The sequence below is a fragment of the Macrotis lagotis genome, chromosome 2 (genome assembly GCF_037893015.1).
Source record: "Macrotis lagotis isolate mMagLag1 chromosome 2, bilby.v1.9.chrom.fasta, whole genome shotgun sequence".
In the NCBI taxonomy this organism is placed as follows: Eukaryota; Metazoa; Chordata; class Mammalia; order Peramelemorphia; family Peramelidae; genus Macrotis; species Macrotis lagotis.
The window spans coordinates 136137844-136159730 of record NC_133659.1 but is presented as its reverse complement, the minus strand read 5'-3'; the positions used below and the strand labels follow the sequence as shown (position 1 = coordinate 136159730).

General features: G+C 34.8%; 1 protein-coding gene across 1 annotated transcript in view; it reads right to left on the bottom strand.

Annotated features, from left to right (window-relative positions):
- Nucleotides 1–1821: 1821 nt before the first annotated feature.
- Nucleotides 1822–21887, bottom strand: part of ADSS2 (adenylosuccinate synthase 2) — a 54613-nt gene continuing 34547 nt past the window's right edge. The window contains exons 9-13 of the mRNA XM_074222869.1: nt 21666–21820; nt 20684–20808; nt 15490–15587; nt 14577–14726; nt 1822–10735 (exon numbers count right to left, since the gene is read on the bottom strand). Of these exons, the coding sequence (XP_074078970.1) occupies nt 10683–10735; nt 14577–14726; nt 15490–15587; nt 20684–20808; nt 21666–21820 (581 nt within the window). The 3' untranslated portion in view covers nt 1822–10682. The remainder of the gene's footprint in view (nt 10736–14576; nt 14727–15489; nt 15588–20683; nt 20809–21665; nt 21821–21887) is intronic.

The following is a 21887-nucleotide window of genomic DNA, read 5'->3' as shown; positions in this document are numbered from 1 at the left end:
CAAAGTCAGGAAGTTAGTGATAAGGAAAATGGGAGAGGAGGGAATTGAAAGATTTCAGGAAGAGAACCCAAAGATCTTGAACATAAACAGATAAACAAACAGTAAAAATAGTAACAACAGGAGGAACTATGACCTCCAAAACTAGCAAATAAATTCAAGTATCTATCAATAAATACTATAAAACTAGGGGAAATAATTCAACACTTGATGAGACAAAGGACTTGGTAGAATTTGAGAAGAACGTGGAACCATATCACACTATTTTTGAGAAGTTTAAAAGAGGAATGAGATTTATGAAAACAGAATATATGTTCCTCACAGTAAAAATCATGAAAAACTTGAATCTGCAATGGTAAGCCTCACCAAAGGACCAATTGAGACAACATTAGATTGAAAATTCATACACACAGAAACAAAAGAAAGTATATTCCATTATTCTGCACTTACTAGAAAAAAGGAGAAAATGGAATAATGTATTCCAAAGAGTAACGGAACTTAGAATGAGCTAACCCTACTCAACAAAAAATGGATATTCAATGATAAGGAAAATGAAATATTTTTAGAAAGAAAAATAGAACTAAAGAGATTATTTGCTCCTCAAACACCCTACCCCAAATAGAAATGCAGGAGGAATGAATAAATGAAGTAGGTAAGGATAACAATAACAGAGTGACAATGGAGACCAGTGAGAGATTTCTTTCTAAATGTACCCAAGGGTAAAGGTGGAAATCTGGTAGAGGTAGCAGTGAAGAGGCAAATAAAGGGTTTTATGGACAAAACCTTGGCTTAGAGATGAATGCTTCTTTTGGGGGGATTATATTACAGGAGAGCACATGAAAAAAGGGGGAGAACAGGAATAGAGAAAAATGAGTGAGTTGCCAGAGTTTGAATCAAGGGTTAGCCATGAGGGTAAGGTGACCTTGTGATCCCAGAAAGAGACTTCAAGAAAGTATCTTAGAAAGGGGTGGAGAGACTAATAAAAAAGGAGTGGGAGAAGGAATGAAGGTTCCACTAATGAATGTTCCTATTGATAAAGGGAGATATGAGGACCTTACACTGGATGAGATCTAGGGGATTGGGAACTTAAAAACTTAATGTAGGAGGGAACAAGTTAGAACTCCTTGGGGCACCTGGCACCTGAAGGAGTGGAGATATTCAGACAAATAATGGAGAGGGGGGGAGAAGATCAATGAGAGGATACAGATCAGTGGTGAGGGAGGGGCCCTACCATTGGGCAGTGTCCTTTGATACCTTCAATAATAGGCATTGCTCTGGGAGCAAGGCCCAATGGAAAGAGGAATCATGGGATAAGTCCTACCAGGCAGTGGCAAAAAGTATGTAGAGAGCAAAGTCCAGAGCAGTTACTTTGGAAGCTCTGATTGCATAAAGAATACAGAGAAAAGAGTCCTGATAGAGGGGTCTTGAATCAGAGATTGAAGAAGTAGAATAGAGAGGATGGGATAATGAAAAGATTGAAATATTTATTTGGAAAGGGGGTCAAAAAAGTGAAATTGTAAAAATAATGAATAAAACTAGATAAAAGGAGAGGAAGGTGGAATCTAGTTGGTTAATGAGGAAAAAGAGGGAGATGAAACCAAAAGAGAAAAAGGCATTAATAAACATAACCCTAACAGAAAAGGAGTAACAAAATGAGATCACAGGTGAGAAAAAGAGAGTCAGTAAGAACAGGATCACCTTTTAAAAAATGTCACAGTAACTGAAGAAATATAATACTGTGTTTAAAAATTTCTGTATAGATAACAATACATCTATGAGAAGGAAAGAGGTCAAGTATATACATATATATATATATATATATATATATATACACACACACACACAACATCACATGGTCTGAAGGCTACGAACAACCAGTTCTCAAAAGGAGAAATGCCAAATATTCATAATCACATTTAAAAAAATGCTCCAAATCACTAATAAACAAGAACTGCAAGTGAAAACAATCCTCAAATTTCATCTCATATCCTTTAAATTAGCTCCCCAAAATGACCCCCCCCCCCCATAGCATTAATCAGTGTTCAAGGAATTGTAGAAAGAAAAGCATACTAATATATTATTGGTGAAGCTGTGAAATGGTACAACTATTTGAGAAACCAACTTAGAGTTATGCAGCAAAAAAGCAACTAAAATGTCCATACCCTTTGAATCAGAGACTCTATTAATGGGCCTATATGCCAAAGAATCCATCAATAAGGAAAACAGTTTCTACAGACTCCAAAATATTTAAAACAGCACTTTTTGGGACAGCTAAGAATTGAAACCAAAGTAGATGCCCAGCGGTTGGGGAATGACTAAACAAGTTGTGATACATGAGTGCAATATAATATTATGCTCTAAGAGATGACGTGTATAATGAATACAGAAAAACATAGACCAGTATAAACTGATGTAAAGTAAGTATAGTCAACAAAACAGTACTTAGTAATTATAATGATGTAAATGGAGAGAACACCATCAAAATATCAAAAGCAAATGTAACAAAAAAATATAAAATTCAGGAGGTACCAAAATGAGATGTGAGAAGATACCCGTCAAGAATTATGATTTTTATGTTAATTTATGTGAAATTTAATATTTTAATAAATTTAATAATTACCTAGTTTCTAGAGATTTAAACAAGCCCTGGGCCTGGGAAATAAGTGAAAACAAAGTAACAGAAGTCATCAATCACGTCAGATCCTTCCCTAAACCGTGCATGTCTGTTTTAAGTGAAGTCTATCAGTATAAACTGTACTGTATACTCCCATTTTTGTTATGCAGTTTTATCATTCTCACAGGACTCCTACTTAAATTGATAAAAATGAGCTGTACATTGTATTTTCCTGATATGGTGGAATTGTCCTAGGAAGATCTCTCAAATTCCAAATGCACTTGTTCCCTGATCTACCTTCCCACTTATGAACATGTATAAAATATCTGATTTTACAATAGTAAGGTAGGATTCTGAAGAATGTAGTAATCCCATAATTAGCAAATCAGTTCCTTACAAAATAAACCACTCTGATTTACTGGCATTCTGGCTCTAGCCTACACTGTCACAACCAGGTTAAAGATGGCTCAGTAAAAACTGGGTTAACACCCTCAAACTATCCCTTCATGGAGGTGGGAGATCCAGATATTTACACATTGCATGTTTCCTACTTTTCCAATGTACTGATCAGTTATGCTGACTTTTTTCCTCTCTCCAAAAAATATTACTTTAATTGAGCAACAGGTTTAATACAATTTAATACAATTTCTGTAATATAATTAAGATTAGGGGTGGCTAGGTGGCGTAGTGGATATAAAGCACCAGCCCTGGAGTCAGGAGTACCTGGGTTCAAATACCATCTCAGACACTTAATAATTACCTGTGTGGCTTTGGGCAAGCCACTCAACCCTGTTTGCCTTACAAAAAAATCTAAAAAAAAATATAATTAAGATTGCTCTCAGGCACAGGGAGGAGAGATACATGAGATACTGTGATAATGTAAAAAATAAAACTTAACACAAACTTTTAAAAAAGAACTAAATGGGGTTGCTAATATATGCAGATTTTAGCAAAATTACTTTTTGAAAAGGACATTGCATTATAAAAATTTAGAGTTGGGAGGGACCTCAGGAATCATCTAATTTCATCCATGATTAAAACACCCTTGAAAAATGGGTCTCCCCAGGCTCTGAAAACCTCCAATAAGCCAAATTCATCAAACCAGGAAACATTTATCAAACAATGTGCCAGGCACTGGTGAATGCAAGCACAGATTTTTGGACAATTATAATTAAGAAGGTGTTTGTTTTGGTGTTAAGTCTAAATTGGTCCTTGGTGACTTATCTATTGTGCTTTGTTCTGCCTTCTAGAACCAAGCACAACAAATCTAGTCCCTTTTCTGTGTAGCAGAGCTTGAAGACAGTGAGCATGAAATCCTCAAATCTTATCTTCTCTATGTTTAGGATCCCTAATTTTTAATATGGCATGGATTCAAACTTTCACCAATCTAGTTGTCCTTATCTGGCTTATTTTTCAAAGCCTTTCTATATAATCTGTCCAGGACAAGATATAGAGGGGCTATCCACCTGCTCATTCTTCAGAACTATAATGCAGGTCCAGATCAATATTGCTCACAATGAACTTGTAATCCTTCTCAAACTCCCAGAACTTTTTCAAACTACTGTCTCTCCTCTTGTATATTTGATTTTTTGAATCCAGGTATAAGACTATTTATTCCTTAACTTTTATTAGATTCAACCCAAAGCACTAGCCTGCCAGCATCTTTTCCATCCTCCTGTCATCACCTAGTCTACCTGCAAATTTGGTGAACGTGATACATTTTGCTCTAATCCAAGTCAAGGCTAAAAGTTTCCCCAGAAATTGAAATCAGTATAAGTGGTTTATAATTTACTCTTCCCTTTTCTGATAACCAGAACGTTCACCCTTCTGCAGGCCTACAGTACTGCTTTTCATGTTCCTCCAAAGAGCACAGATAATGGCTTAGCAATCACATCTCCTTCAGTTCCCCATCATACCTTCTAATTTACAATAATCAAATGAGCATTCTTCCAGCCTAAGTGATGGTTTCTTCATCTGGGTATTAACTATAGCAGTGAATAGCATAGATATCACAGATACCAGTCCCTATAAATAATATGCCTCGACAAAATAAGAGCCCATAAAATAATTTTAATGTATCATAATGCTTATTTTAGTCACCACAAATTACAAGATAAAGGAATATTTTCATATGAAGCATGAGGACAAAAAAAGGGATTTTCATTGACAGTTTTGAGGAAAAGAGACTTTTGAAGTTGAACTTAGTTTTCTGATTTACTTGTTTTGTAAAGCTAATCAACATGGGGGGGTGAGACTGTGGGGTGAAAGTGTGGAACTGCAAATCAGAATGGAAAGGCAGAACGATTTTAATTTTCAGAATGAGAACTATGACCTTGGGGAACATGGCTTAACTTCTCTTTATGTTGGCATAATGAAAGATTCAAACCAGAGGGTCTCCGAGTCCTATCCCAGGAAAATCCAAAAGCAAATAGAAATTCTAATCTTGAACATGGGTATTAACTTTGTTGGCAATTTTTGCCCTGCCATTCCCAGTGCAAATAAAACAAATTACGAACTGACCCACTTGCTTTTCCTTAATTTCCAGTATCATTCCGTCCACTCCAAATGGTATGCTACTACCTTTTTTTGATCATCCCTTTCTCTTTAAAAATCTAAAAATCTTTGTTATCCTTAACTTTTCTTGTCAATTTCAGTTTTCTGAGTTTTAGTCAGCCAACAAAGATTGTTTACTGTGAGTTAATAAAAAGTGCCAAGTTCTGGGGTTACAAATAATAATAGAGGGAGAGATAAAAAGTTACCTAGGTACGTGCAGAGATGGGAGAATTAGCAGTTGGGGAGATCAGGAAAGGGTTCCTGCAGAAGGTGGTGACGATTCAAGGAAGCCAGGGGAACTTAAGAGTTAAAGTGAGGGACTAGAAAATTCTAGGAATCGAAGGGACAGAAAATGCCAGTGCAAAGGCAGAGTAACGAAGATTAGTGTCATTAAAGGAACCAGTGTAGTTAGAGAATATGTAGAGTAGGTTGTAAGGCTAGAAAGGTAGGATAGCTCCAGGTTATTAAGCATTTCAGGTTTTGTATCTGATCTTGCATAAAGAGCCAAGAGTCATTGAGCTGGTAGAGGAGTGACTTGATTAGGAAAAAGACCGTAGCAATTAGGTAAGAGGATGGAGTTATGTGGAAAGTGGTAAGAGAAAGGGATACCAGTTAGCCTTTTGCAGTAGTCCAGTGAGGAATGATGAGGACCTAATCTATGGTTTTGAGTGGAAAGGGTAAAAGTTTGAAAGTCATCAAGGTAAGGACAACAAAATCTGACAATCAATTCCATTTGTATCAAGTGACATCATTATGAACCTGGGTGACAGAAGATGGTCAGTGCTCCTGAGAGTTAACTGGTTAAGTTGAAAAAGTGAGAGCCTACATCAATATTGGCAGTCTCTGACTTGCTCCTTCTGTGTATAGCTTTAAAGAATTTGTGGTTGGTAAGTTTCTTGGGAATTCACATTAGTTTCCTTATTACAATTATTTTGTCTTCACAATATTAGAGTGGGGGAACATCTGGCCCCTGGGGGTCTTATCAGGCCTTTGAAATCATTTGGTCTGGTACTGCCAAGGCAATGCTGGTGAGACTTGTAATGCAATGAATCTGGGAGATTTGTAGGGGTGAATTATTAAATGTATGATCAAACATAGTCTAATTTTTTAGGTTTTTGCAAGGCAAATGGGATTAAGTGGCTTGCCCAAGGTCACACAGGTAATTATTAAGTGTCTGAGACTGGATTTGAACCCAGGTACTCCTGACTCCAAGGCCGATGCTTTATCCACTACGCCACCTAGCCGCCCCCATAGTCTAATTTTTAAGTTGATAATTTTGTTTGGCTTATGAATAATGTTTAAATAACCAAACAGCCCTTGGTAGAAAAAAGGTTCCCCAATCCTGGGCTAAAGGATGGGAGAGATAATGCCAATACTAAGTATTTGTTTTCTTAGAAGATTCATTATAAATAATACGGAATGGACAAGATTCTGTATACTGTATATGACTAGAATAGTAAACTTCGCTATTTCCTATTCTTAAGACTTTCAATGAGTTTATTGTAACCTTTAAACAAAAACATCTTGAGATAAAGCCTTAAATAAATATTAATAGTGTCATTTACTTTATAGTGCTTTGCAGGCTTTTTTAAATAGCTTGATTTCTAGAAACTCTTACAACTCTTTTCAAATGGAGAACTGTGAAAAAAAGAAAACTAAATTACTTTAAAATACCTGTGATTTCATCAACATAATTCTCACCAGAGATAAAGACCCATCCATGCCTGCCTATGTGATTTACATCTGTGTCTTCTAAATTCTCCATAACAGGAAATCCCAACCTGTTAGGGGTCTCTTCTCATTGTCTCTGGAGATTAGAATCCAAAGTGTAATACAATTGGCCTTGTATTCATCACTTGTGCTCTCTTTGTTTAGTCATTTTTTCAGTTGTTTAACTCTTTATGACCCCATATGGAATTTTATTGACAAAGATAGTGGAATAAGAGCAGCTAGATTGTGCAGTGGATAGAGCACCAGACCTGGAGTCAGGACATGAGTACAAATTTGACATGTTTTAATTAGCTGTCCAAGTGACCTTGGACAAGTCACTTAAACCTCACTGCCTCACTCCCCCCCCAAAGAAAGATACTGGTGAGATTTACTATTTCCTTCTCCAGTTCATTTTACAGATGTGGTCTTGGGGCAAACAGCATTAGTGACTTGCTCAAAATCACATAAATAAGTGTCTGAGGGTGGATTTGAAATCAGGAAGATGAGTCTTCCTGACTCCAGGCCCTGCACTCTACATACTGTGCTACCTGGCTGCCCCAACAGCATCAAAAGTTCTCAAGTCCCTTAACAAATAAACATTTGTACCTGTTGTTATTAGATATATTACTGCCCCTCCCATTTATAATCAGAAATATTAAAAGAATCAAGTATTTTATTTTAAGACAGTTATGCACAGTTGATGATTTTGCTGGATACTATGACACTCAATTCATGCACAATGAATCAAACAAAGCTTAAATTACTATAGTTAGTACAACTTTGAAATTTTAATATTCTAATTATTTGAAAATTCGCAATTTAGATAGAGTACGGGAGCTTTCAGGCAATACTAGGACTCAACCTGGAATCAAACTGAACTGTTACAGTCTTCTTGACACCTAACTAGGTGACCATGGGTAAATTAACTCCTTAAACCCAGTTCCCTCATCTTTAAAATGGAAATATTTCTACATGTATAAGGTTAAGTACTACACAGCTCTCATGCTATTTTTTTATAATGCTATTTGAGATTTTCTTGGCAAAGATACTGAAGTGATTTTCCATTTCCTTCTCCAACTCATTTTACAGATGAGATAAACAAGGGTTGAGTCACTTGACCAGGGTCACAGTTATTAAGTGGTTGAGGTTGGATTTGAATTTGGGAAGATGACTTCAGGCCTGGTACACTATCCCCACTATGCTACCTAGCTCACAGGGTTGTGGTAAAAGTCAAGTGATCTCAAGTACTTTGCAAATATTAAAAGCACTACATAAAGATGTTATTGTCATTATCCTATTGCCTAACTGTTCAAGTTAAAGAGGAGGTTTTATATATGTATATCTTAAACATGTTTGTGTCATGATTTATAACATGCTTTTTTCTTTGCAAGCCAGCTCCTAGAAGAATTTTAGAAGTTTATATTAAAGTAACATTGTTTGTAAGCTACACTGGGGTTCACGTGTCTGTGGTAATAAACTTTTGATTTGTGGAACTAAAACATCTTGTCTATGATTTGTGTCTGATAACTGATCATAACTCAAAAGCAGACTGCCTTTACCCAATTGAATTTGGAAAAAAGGGTATGCTTAAAAAGAAAAAAAAAGCTCGCCAATCTGTCGAAAATAGTTTTAATCTAATCTACTTTTCAACAATTCCTAACCTTGTTTACCATCATTCCAAAACATAGTTTCAGGTGCTGACAATGCTAGCCAAACATGTCAAATACAGGTTTTTGGTTTTTGTATTGTTTTACACAAAGCAGGTATAAGATAGTGAAAAGAACACTGCATAGTGTTTTAATTTTCACTCTGTCCATAATTTATCATGTGCTTGGGGGCAAGGTGTTCTTCACATCCTCACAAGGAGGCTGCTAATGTCCCCTTCTAGTTCTAAATAGCTAGCCTATCGGTGTCCAAACCAGAGCATTAGGGGAGAAAAAGAGCAGAAATGAAAGCATTATTTTAAAAATCCACATAAGACACTTAAAAACCAATGGATTGGTTTGTTTTCATAGTAAAGCTATACTTGTTTTTCTTTTATTATGTCATTCATTCTCTTATTAAGTGTCTGAGACCGGATTTGAACCCAGGTACTCCTGACTCCAAGGCCACCTAGCCGCCCCCTCAATCACATCAAATGACCTTCAAGTAACAAGGACCAAGAAAGAAGTCCTTAAGAAATGAGGCCTAGTCAGTTATCTACTTCCAACAGAAAAACATGTTCAAAATGTTTAGAGATGTCAGCCTTCTTGCTTTCCCTAAGCCTTATTTTCCATCCTGGGAGAGTACAAGACAGTATAATGTAACAGATTACTTAGTGTATAATATTTTTAAATCTCTCTAACATTGTTCCTACTCAACCTTTACTTTTAGGCCCAATTTTTCCTCTCATAACTGGATCTCTGTAAGGCACTTAAAATCAACTGGCATAGAGCTTCTGTTCTATTCAAGGCTGATCCTGTTTTTATTCTGGTAAATCTTCAACAAATAGATTATTAAAGAACAAATTTTAAAAATACACAAACTCAGTCATTACCAAAAGTTAAAAACAAATTATACAAGCCTACTTTATATACAAGGCACACTTGAGTCCATTTTTCCCCCAGAGAATCTCTGGATATTCCAACACTACCAATAAAAAATGTTACCTTTCTCTCCAGAACAAAGACACAATATGCAAAGGTATACTAGAAATATTTGGTTCTTTTTAATCAGCTAATTATGATATAATAAAATAAAGGAATTTAAATGGCACCTAATTCAAACATTTAAAATATCCCATTTAATAAGGTCCTTCTAATCTGAAACAATATAATTTAAGCCTAATCTTCAAAATTGTGCCCCCCTTTTCTTACAGGAAAGAAATACAATCATCTAAATATGATTTACAATTTGGGGAGGCTTGATGGTACATTTGGCAACACGTGATTTTATAGGCATAAGCTGTAGGCACAATGTTGAAGAATAAGCCCGTCAGATGGAAGAACAATGCTAACGTATAAAAAGCAAGGTACATATTTCTGAGTTGTCTGAAATCACAAAGAATCAAACCCACCAAATATCAGACTAGTTTTTTAATTTTTTTAAATTAACCTTTTACAATATCCAAATTTTTGTAGGTGACTTTTTCTCTTTTGTCCAAATAAATGTTTAAAATATTAAATAATTCACAAAAATCAAGGTCTCCATGCTGTGTATACAAATTAAAGAACCTGTGTGTGTCCTCCAATTGGCAATAGTCTCTGGACAAAAGAAACAGCTCACAATTTAAACAGAATTTACAGCATTACAAAAATGACCAGAACCTTCTTCCTTTAATCATTTACTCTAACAGCAAAGATTACAATGACAGAATTTGAATGATCAGAATGTAAAAGTATTTGTGCAAAACTGCATTAATTGTTCTTACCATCTAAGATTTGTGGGTACACCAATGACAGCACACAGACAATGGTGAAAATTAAATACATTTGAAGGAGTTCTCTACCTTAGATTTTTAAAAATGTGGACTATATTATGACTAAACATTAAAAGAAAATGTGGCACCATGAGCAGCAGGAGCAAAAACAATCTGGCAGTTATGCCAGCTAAAGAAAGCTGACACTGGAATATGCCAAAGTTTCTTTCCACAGCAGCCAGTGATCCTAAAATCTGAAAACAACTGTAGCACATATTTCCATTCAGTGTCCATATTCTTGACTTTGCAGATTAAAAATAAAATGTTTAAGAATAAGCAGTCTTTTTTCTTCTTTGTTTCTTCCTTTCTTTTGGGAGGGAGGAGTGTGCTTCTTTCCTGCATTGGCAGTCCTTAAAAGAGTTGAATCATTGATTCTCTGGATTTACCTACACCAATCCATTTAACTAAGAAAGAGGGGGGGGGGAAACAAAACCATAAACTTTACTTTGGTACCCTGCAAGTTGAAGCAAAAAAAAAGACAATCTCTTACAGTACTTTGCATCTTACCACTGCATATTCATGGTTGTCCAATTAAAAAAATGTACTCACTTCTTGTAGCTTTCAATCACTTATTTCATGGTTTGTTACTATCTCTGAATATACTGGGAAACAGCACAAATGCAGTCAAGATATATACATGATTTAAGAATTTTAACCTTAACACAACCCTGCTTTTAAATATCAATTTTGTGAAATACAGAGTATTTTAAAAAGGAGAGTCTGTCTGGTCTCAGACACTTAATAATTGCCTAGCCGTGTGGCCTTGGGCAAGCCACTTAACCCCATTTGCCTTGCAAAAAAAAAAAAAAAAACCCTAGAGGAAAAAAAAGGAGTCTGCAAGTATGATGATGCTAGAAATTTAAAATATTTTTTAAAATTCTACTTTTGAAAAGGAATTCAACACAAAACTGGCAACATGTAATTTGTCAACTATCTATAAAATACATTCAGATGATATGGGACTGCGAGGGTTGAACAATTTTTTGCTAACAAAAATTTAACAGGATTCCAGTTGTAATGGGGAAAGCTAGTCTGTAGACAGTTTTGCATTTAAGGTATTTTAGAGATCTTAAACTTAATAATACAGTATTTCAACATTAGTACATTTTAACATGGATGAAAAAGTTTCTAAATCCCTTTTTGGAGAAGAAAGACTAATGGCAACAGAACAGAGGGCCACACATGCAGGAGGGTTCCCAGTTTCATTTGGAACAGAACTGCTAAGTGAATATTAAGTTTTTTAAGAGTAGGAGCTATTCTAATTTTAGTTTTGCAATTCCACTTTGTACAAGGAGTTGCTTAATATTTAAGTGTAGGGAACAGTGTACACTAAATCAACTAGAAAATGAAAAGTTATCATCTATAACCCAAAAAATAAATTAGGAACTGAATGGTCTTAATGACCATAAAACCCTAACAAACTGTCTTAACATTGCAAAAATTGAAAGCCAAACTTACTTATTTTGGTTTTTTGCAAGGAAATGGGGTTATGTGACTTAATCAAGGTCACACAGCTAAGTAATTATTAAGGATCTGTGGCCAAATTTGTACTCAGGTCCTCCTGATTCCAGATCCAATACTCTATTCAGTGCACCACCTAGCTGCCCCTAAAATTATTAATTTTTTTGCAAGGCAAATGGGATTAAGCAGTTTGCCCAAGGCCACATAGCTAGATAATTATTAAGTGTCTGAGGCTGGATTTGAACTCAGGTACTCCTGACTCCAGGGTTGGTGTTCTATACACTGTGCCACATAGCCACCCCTAAAATTTTTTTAAAGAACTCTAAAATAATTAATGCAGCACTAAAAGATAGAAGAGGACTAAAACAAAAAAAAAATCCTAATAAAACCTGTCAATTCATTGTTCCTACCTGAAAATACATTAAAAACAAATGAAAAATAAATATTTAGAAGATATTAATTTTTATCTACGAGGGGACAGAACATTGAATAGTCTGTTATTTTTGTCCCTCTATTTAATTTTTCTTCAATTAAAGAGTAAGTAATCTAATAGCATCAGGAGAAAATACAGTAAATATCTATAGTGACACTGTCTATCTTCTGATTATCCCACTCGATTCTGGGATTCCAGGAGCCTCTTTCTTGGCTTCTGTTTAGCTCCTCTTATTAAAAATTTTCCCAGTCTTCAAAATTACCTCAATGTCACAACTTGAATCAAGTCTTTGTTCATGCTGTTATTTCAATCTCAAGACTTTCTGTAAGAGCAAGGATCATGCTAAACTTTCTTCTAGGGCAGTGCACCATGGGCTTTGTATGTGTTTGATAAACATTTGATGAGCCAATGAATAAAATAGTGGAAATGTTTTTAAGTCTGTAGGTGAAACCAAACTGAGAATGCTGTTATCAATATGGAAACCAGAATTAAAAGCTGGAAGAACAATTATTTGGAATGATCTGAATCATAACAGGAGTAACATGGCTGGATACACACAAAAGGTTCTCCTCTCATGGATTTGACAAGATTAGAAAACTAGGCCTAGACAGGATCCAGAAGCATCTAATATAACATTCTTAATAAACACAAGAGGAAACTAAAGTCCCAAAGGGTTACTTATTCAAGATATCATGTCCAATACTTCTCATCTTTATGACTTTCTCTAAGGGTGGAGATTTCATATCCTCCTCTAATATCTAGTGCTACCTAAACCTAGAAATAGGTTTAATTAAAATCTCATCTGTTCATAAATTCATTTCCCTCTTCTTTCTCTACAGTCTTCTGCAAATATAGACATTAACTAATCCTCACACAAATCCTTTAAAAGACTTAAATGGAACATTTTTAAATCAATTCTTAGCCTTACTTCTCTTTTCTTTATGGTTCTCTTTTTACAGAGGATCCAATTTTTATTCCTTTAACAATTTCATTTTTCTCTGAAGATTCTAGTTTTTTTCAAATCTTTTAAAAAAAAATCTAGTCACTAAAATCAAGCACAATACTGTGCTGGATGTAGTAAGTAAGATGTAAGTGTGCTGGACCACATTCCTTTTAATATATCTTAATGTCATCTAGTTTTTTTCTTCTTCATTATAAGACAATTATATTTCCCCTTCATCACTTACAGTTTAGGGGGAGATTCAAAGTGCAAATAAAATCTGTTCCCTGTTCTCATAGAGTTTAGTTACTATAATAGTATGATAAGACACACACACACACACACACACACACACACACACACACACACACACACACTCAGAAAATGCTGACATTCCCTGGCTTTCATTGTGCATTGTTCATTTGTTGCTGTTTTCTGTAAATACTTCTGAATTTCATTCTGTTTATATAGGATTATTTCTCCAGGTTTCCAAGTGTTCCTCTAAGTTATCAATTAAGCTTTCAAACATAACAGGTTTACTGAAATAATAAAATAAAATAAATAAAAATAATAGCCAACTTTTATACAGCACTTACTACAATTCTATAATCTCATAGGATCCTCACAAAACCCAGGGAGGTAGGTGCTATAATTAATTATCCTTACTTTAGAGAAGCAACTGAGGCAGCAGTCAATAATGACTTATTCAGTCACAAAGCAAGTCAGTATCTAAGGCCAAATTTGAATTCAGGACTTCCTGACTCCAGGTCCAGCATTCCATTCATCTTCATCCTCAGAGGTTCTGATCACTAAGTGTGTAAAAACTCTTGGACCAACTAGTCACCTACTAGATAACATGATCAGATTTAGACTCAGAAGGATCTAAAGGAATCATCAACTCTACACTCTTTATTTTACAAGTTTGAACACACATTCTCAATATCTTATGTGCTTTCCACTATACATGAAATAATACTCTAAAATGTCATATAAGACTGAACTAAGTTAACTAAAATCAAAATTATTTATATCATATTTCATAAGGCAATGCTGTGGCCTGTAAAGAACAGTAAAAAAAAAAAGAACAGCGATGTCACTTCAGAACCATGTGACGCTGGGAGGTCCTATTTACTTCTGAGCTATTCACTTGTAAAATGAGGGGCTTCATTAGATCATTTGTCAAGTCCTTTACACTTCTAAATCGGAAGAATATGAAATGAGCTTTTTTGGTGAGAATAGCCTTTCTGTTGTTTACAAATGAACAGGTTTTTTTAATCTTCCCATATGTGGCCAGATAATATGTTATAGAGGTCCATTCTGGAAAAGGAGTTATTTTTATGAAGAATGGCAATCCTCTAGGTTCCAAAAGATTAAAAGATACGATTTATGAAATACTCTGTGTTTTAGTTACCTGGAATTTGAAGTTCATCTTGAATGAACTGAACATAATTCTGTGCATTGACAGGGAGATCTTTAAATGTCCTTGCATTTGATATGTCTGTGTTCCATCCTGGGAGAGTTTTATACTGAACTTCAACTTTATTTAAGACTTCCTGGTTTGCTTTTTTAAAAAAAGGAAACAAAACACATTTTGTCAGTGAACATTTATCAGCTAACCTATCAAAAAAATTTTAATTCACAGTGCAACATAGTCAACATTTAACAATAGTTATATAGGAACGCTGATTTTGCTTGCTTGCTCTTATTAATAAAGAACCTAATACAGGACTTGAAACTAAAAGATGTCTAAAAGCTTAGACAAAATTTTATTTGGCTCCTTCATTTTGTATAAGAAACTGAAAACAGAGACTGGAAATGTTTAACACCCTTGTTATATCACTCCCATCCAATATTTTCCCCTAGATTTATAAACAATAAATGAATATGGCTATCATCAGAGCAAAGTTATTTGATCTAGCTTAAAATTAAATTCCAAATGTAAAATTATACAGCCCACAAAATTAATAAGCTTCAATAACTTCACTATGTGACATAATTTTCTAACCCGAATTTGAGAAAGTATTTTCTTCTCACATCACAGACTTTTTGGGAACACCCCATAAGTCATGTTTGATATTATGAGATTCTCCTTAGGGTCCAAGTTGGCCTTAAAGTACCTATGGAATATGGTGAACCAGTTCTTTAGGCTTAATTAGCTGAGTAGCTTAGATACTCTGAACCTTATAGCATAGCAATGCTCAATTGAACTTATACGTACCAGTCTCTAAAAAGGCATCTAGTGTCCAGAAATATCTATCTGCAAAGCTCTTCTTTAGAGAGTAATGGTTCATATTAATTTATATGCCAAGAATATAAAAGATTACCTGGAAAATGAGGTATAATTTCACCATCTAACTTGTAGGCAACTCCAACTTTTATTTCTGTAAACACATCCAAAATATCCAACTTGGTAAGAGCCAACCTAATTTGAAAGAATCCAACAATGACACAGCAGACTACAAAATTCACAAAATCATAAACTGAGATTAAAGATAAACTCAAACAACAAATTTTTATACCCATCTGATTGACAGATAATATGAAATGATACAACTGTTGGAAAACATATACACTAATCAATGTATTGTTTGAAGAAATGTGAATTGGTCTAATCATTCTAGAAAGCATTCTAAAAGCATGTCCCTAAGGTCAATAAACTGAGTATCTTTTAACTCAAGGATTTGTACATCTATGTACAAAGTGGAAGAAAGATAAATTGTACCTCAGAAACGTGACCCTAAAGTAGCTTGTTTCTCCCTTTAAACATAAACCTTTACCTTAAAATATATCAAATAAAGGAGAAAAAGATCTGTATGTACAAAAATATTCATGGTAGCTCTTTTGTGTTATAGCAAAGGATTGTAAGCTAAGTCATTATCTATTAATTGTTGAATGGTTGAATAATAACAATGAGCATTTATATAGAGCCTACTTTGTGCCAGGCTCAAGTGCTCTACAAATATTATCTCAATCGATCTTCACAATAACCCCAAGACATAGATATGATTATTAACCCAATTTAACAGATAAAGAAATTTGAGTTAGATGATAAATGACTTGCCCAGGATCACACAGCTAGTAAGTGTCTGAGGCTGGATGACCTTGGATGCAGTGAATGATCTTGGCCTCTTCAATATCTGACCAAGCTCCACAGCACATGCTCTAGTACCCATCATAGACATTAGATAACATTTTTCTCAGCCACCCTTCTGCTGAAGAAGTCTTCATATGCTTGGAGTAGATCCCTTACTTAAAGGTTTGAGGAATGTTGGTTATTCTCAACCTAATTCATCGCACTGCCAAGACAGTTAACCAGGGTGTGGGCTACTGAGCCTGCTATAGTATGGCACACTGTGGACAACAAATGCTTGTTTCTTTCTAAAACTAGAAATAACAACCATAATATTTACAATAAACATTTTTATAGGGGCAAAAATGTGGAAACAAAGGAAATACTCATCACCTGGGGAATGGCTACACAAAACTGGAATATCTGAATACATTACTGAATTCTAATAAATTACTATGAACATGAAAAATCTGAAGGAGTATTACAAAGACTTAGATAAACAAATGAGTGAAATAAGCAGTTCCAGGAAACAATGAAAATTACAAAGACAGAAACCAAATGTATAATTATAATGTTCAATCACAGCGCAAAAGAAGAAATGAGATAATGTTGCTAGTTGCATCAACTTTTTTCTTCCTTCTTTTATTACAAGGCATGGCTCTCTGGGTCAGAGAAGGGGGTACAACCTGCAAATGATGGTGATGTAAAACAAAATGCTGTCAATTACTTTTTTTTTTTTAGGTTTCTTTGCAAGGCAAACAGGGTTAAGTGGCTTGCCCAAGGCCACACAGCTAGGTAATTATTAAGTGTATGAGGCCGGATTTGAACCCAGGTACTCCTGACTCCAGGGCCAGTGCTTTATCCACTGCACCCCTGTCAATTACTTTTAAAAAAACAACTTCATAAGTACAAATCAAGAGGCAAAACTAAGCAAGCAAGATGTACTAGTGTGCTGTATATTTTCTGACTTTCAAAACACTCTTTAAAAATGTAGATAATATTTTTTAAAAAATCTAGCAAGCTGTTATTTAGGAACTCCTAGGTTTTTTTGAGAAATCACACAAAACATTATTTCCATATTCACTATACTACAAAAAAAGCAAGAAAAATTAAAAAGAAAAAAGAAAATTATACTGTGGTTCACACTCAAGAGTTTATCAGTTTTCTCTGGAGGTGAAAAGTATTTTTCCATCATAAATCCTTCAGAGCAGTCTTGGATCATTTTAATTAGAGTAGCTAAAACTTTCACAGTTGATCATCATTACTATTTAATTGTTACTGTGTATACTTATCAGTTTATATGGGTCTTCTATATTTTTCTAAAACCATCTCACTCATTTATTCCTTATAGCACATTAATATTGCCACAATCATATACAACTTTTTCAGCCATTTCCCACCTGATTAATGGGCATCCCCTCAATTGTCAATTCTTTGCCATCACAAATAGAGCTGCAAAAAATATTTTTGTACACAGATCCTTTTCCTTTGATCTCTTTGAGATATAGCCTTGTAGTATTGTTGTAAGTTTCCAATTGTAATCTATAATGGCTAGACAAGTTCAGTTTCGCCAATAGTGCTATTAGTGTTGTGTAGGCCTTTTCCCTTTCTTTTCTTTTTTTCTAAATCTGGAGGTTTTAGTAGACTACATAATCAGTAGGAATAAAATGACATGGTAGCTAAACAAGTTCCTACAATCTTAGGCTGTAATAAGAGAGACAGAACTTGCAGAAATTAAGATAACTATCAAGCATGAATTTACTGAGCTCACATTTAGAAGGACGTTCAGTTCTGGGCATGAATTTTAGAAGACTTTGACAAACTAGAGAGTATACAGAAGAGAGTAGCTAACATGGTGAAGAGCATATGAAGATAAGAAGAAATCCATTTTGGAAGAGCAAAGACTCAAAGGGAACAATTATATTATTCTGAATACTTGAAAGGCAAGTACAAGAAAATCAGATTTACTCTATTTGTCCCCAAATTAAAGACCTAGGAAAAAATGGACAGAAGGTACAGATGCAACTTTGAGCTTGATATATGGGAAAACTTCTTAACAATTTGAACTATCCCAAAATAAGTCTGGCTACTTCAAGAGATAGAAGTTCTCATTCAGTGGAGTCCTTCAAACAAAAGTCTGGATGATTAACTACTCACTGGGAAGATGATAAAGAGGATTCTTTTTTGGGTACAGGTTGGTCCAGAATGCCAACAAGTTCTTTGCAGTTTTAAAATTCTGTGCTTCCTATGGGTTGAATGTCAGTTTTATAAATAATCTTGAATTATTTAAAAATCATTTATGTAACTATTTAATTGTTTAGTCTATTTAAATATATCACTACAACTGTTACTCTATCCACTGTGCCAGCCTTCAGCTGCCTCTGAAGAACAAAACAATCCCTACAACTAACATTCTAAAGGGTTAGTAGGTAGGGGGAGACAAGTAAATTATATACAAAAACATATAGCATAAATATAAAGTTAATATAAATAATTACAAAGTAGTTCAACACAACAGTTTGAGGAGGGCACTGGAAAGACTCAAAAAGGAAGATGCCAGATATGCATCTTATTGCCAATAAGGGGGATGGATAGTCCAACTGCACTGGGTGGGAAGGGAGATGAAGTATCATGTGTTAGGAACATAAAGGCCAAGTTTGGTTGAATGAGGGGTGGGGAGCAAAGAGAACAGGGAAAGGCAAATGTCAAATGAGGCTGGAAAGATGGGTTAGACCCAAGTTATAAAGGCTGTAAAAATCAGAGTCATGTGAACTGATCCAACCATTCTAGAAAGCAATTTGGAACTATGCCCAAAGGGCAATCAAACTGTGCACACCCTTTGATCCAGCAATACCACTACGAGGTCTGTTTTAGAAAAAAATCATAAAAGAAAAAAAGGGAAATGGACCCACATTATAAAAATATTGATAGCAATTCTTTTCGTAATGGCAAAGAATTGGAAATTGAGGGGATGGTCCACCAATAGGGGAATGACTGAACAAGCTAAGGTATATGAATGTAATGACTACTACTGTCCTGTGAGAGAATGAGTAGGTAGATTTCAGAAACTTACATGAATTGACTCTGTGCAGTGAGAAGAATCAGGAGAACACTACACAGTAACAGCAACATTGTGCAATGATCAACTATGATAGACTTAGCTCTTCTCAGTAATACAATGATCAAAGACAACTCCAAAAGATGTATGATAAAAAATGTAGGTACATCCAGAGAAAGAACTATGGAATCTGAATGCAGATCAAAGCATATTATTTTCACTTTTTAAAAAAACCTTTGTTTTTTTATTTCTCATAATTTTTTTTCCTTTTATTCTTTCTTACACAACATGACTAATATCTATTTGTGTTTAACATGAGTGTACACATATAATCTATATCAGATGCTTATGCTTGGGGGAGGGGAAGGGAGGGAGAAAACTTTGGAAATCAAAATCTTACAGAAATGAATGCTGAAAACTATCTTTACAGGTAACTGGAAAAATACTTTAAGTTAAATTTAAACCACACACACAAAATTAAACAGAGCAGTTTATAATTTTATCCTGGAGGCAACAGGAAGTCCTTGAAATTGACAGAGTAGGGGAATAGTATGGCCAGATCTATGAATATGTAAAATTACTTTTGCAGCAGTGAATGGGATAGACCCCAGTAGATAGACTCCTTACCAAGGAAGGGAGATCAGTGAGGCTATTATCATAAACTGGAAGAGGGGATCAAGGCCTGAACAAAGGTGAGAGACTGTATGAGTACAAAAAGGTTGCTAAGAAAAGTAGAAACACCAAGATTTGGTAACTAATCATGTACATGAAATGAGGGATAGTGAGGAATTCAGTATAATACTGAGATTATGAATGTGTTATACTCCTTGTCAAAACTACAACTGCTATCAAGGATGGTCAATGCATTGGTATTACTGAATGCTTTTTTCATTCTTTTAAAATACTTGTTTCAAGACATGATTTTTCTCAGTAAGAAACTAGGAAAAGATGTATTCAGAAATATGATGTTAAAATAACAATTTTTTTAAAAAAAAGGATACTCCATGCTGATCAGAAAAGAGTCTAGGAGAAAGAGAATCCTAAACAAAGTTTTAAAAAGCAAAAGGATTGGGGACAAGTGAAGTTAAGTGGCAAAATGGAGTTAGGAGGACCCGAGTTCAAATCCAGCCTCAGACACTTAATAATTTACCTAGCTATGTGACCTTAGGAAAGTCACTTAGTCCACTGCCTTACACACACACACACACACACACACACACACACACACACACAAAAGCAAAAGGATCACTTTTCTAATTTCTACAGAGCAGTTTTCCAGGTAATAATATTGACTGAAATAAGTTAAAACAGAGAATGCAACTTAAAAGGCACATTTGACAAAAACAGAAATGCTTAATCTGTATAATAATAAAAAAGTTAAGTCACTTACGCAGTAAATCCATTAATCATATGAGCATATTTGAGCAAAACAAGATCCAACCAGCCACACCTTCTTTTTCTTCCAGTGGTCACACCAAATTCTCTACCTCGGGTCTGTAACAATTCCCCAATTTCCTGGGTAACAGAATACAAATTAAGTAGTATATAACACAAGATTCTTATTACTTAGCTAAACCATATTAAGAGAATAGTTCTAGCTTACATTTATACAGTGTTTTTCTCCAAGCAACTAAGCAGGGATAGGTAAGACAAAAATATATACAAATAGAACACATTCATATATAATATTAATATAATGTATATTCATATACATATGAAGAAAATAAAATGAATTGTTCAAAGTCACTTGGCTATATAGCCAGGGCTCAAACCTAGGGCTACTGAACCCAAGTCTGGGGCTCCTTTCCATTATTTCATACCTCTTCTATAATTAACAGGAAAAAATTTCAGTCTTCTTGAGGTAAATAGCTATCTACCAGAATACAACCAAATAATCAAATCATAGAGTGATGAGATTTCATAAACTTTTTAAAAAATTAAATTCAGAATTGTATAAATCTGCTCATAGTATATTCCTTAATCCTGCCCCCCAATAGCCAAAAAAGAAAGCTAAGAGCAACATAATTCAGTGAACTCTCTGGAAGCCACAGAAAATTACTGGGCAGTCCTAATCATAGTTCATAGCTCCCATGTAAGTCAGGAAATCACAATGTTTCTTAGAAAAGAATTAATACTGAACATGAAAATAAAAGTCATGAATTAAATTTTCTATCTTTAACTCCTCTCCCCTTCCTCTCCCCATCAAGCCTCAGGACTCTGTATCAATGACTATTTTTTTCCTGGGTCAATCTTCCAATGAGAAAGCACAAGGAATAAAGACCACTGAAAAAGAGAATCCATAAGAAAATACAGTAACATCTACTGTTATTTTCCCATGGCTGTGAACAAGATTTACTGAGAAATCAGCTTACATTATTCTGTTCTGTTGGAAAGGCTCCAATTCCAACTCGAGTTGTATAAGCTTTTACAACTCCATATACCTCACCCACATTCTGAGGAGGCATACCCAAACCTGTGCAAACACCTCCAACAGTACAATTGGAAGAAGTCACAAAAGGGTAAGTACCTTAAAGAGAAGAAAAGAGAACTTTCAATTAATCATTTTCATTAGTCCAAATAACTTAACACTTTTG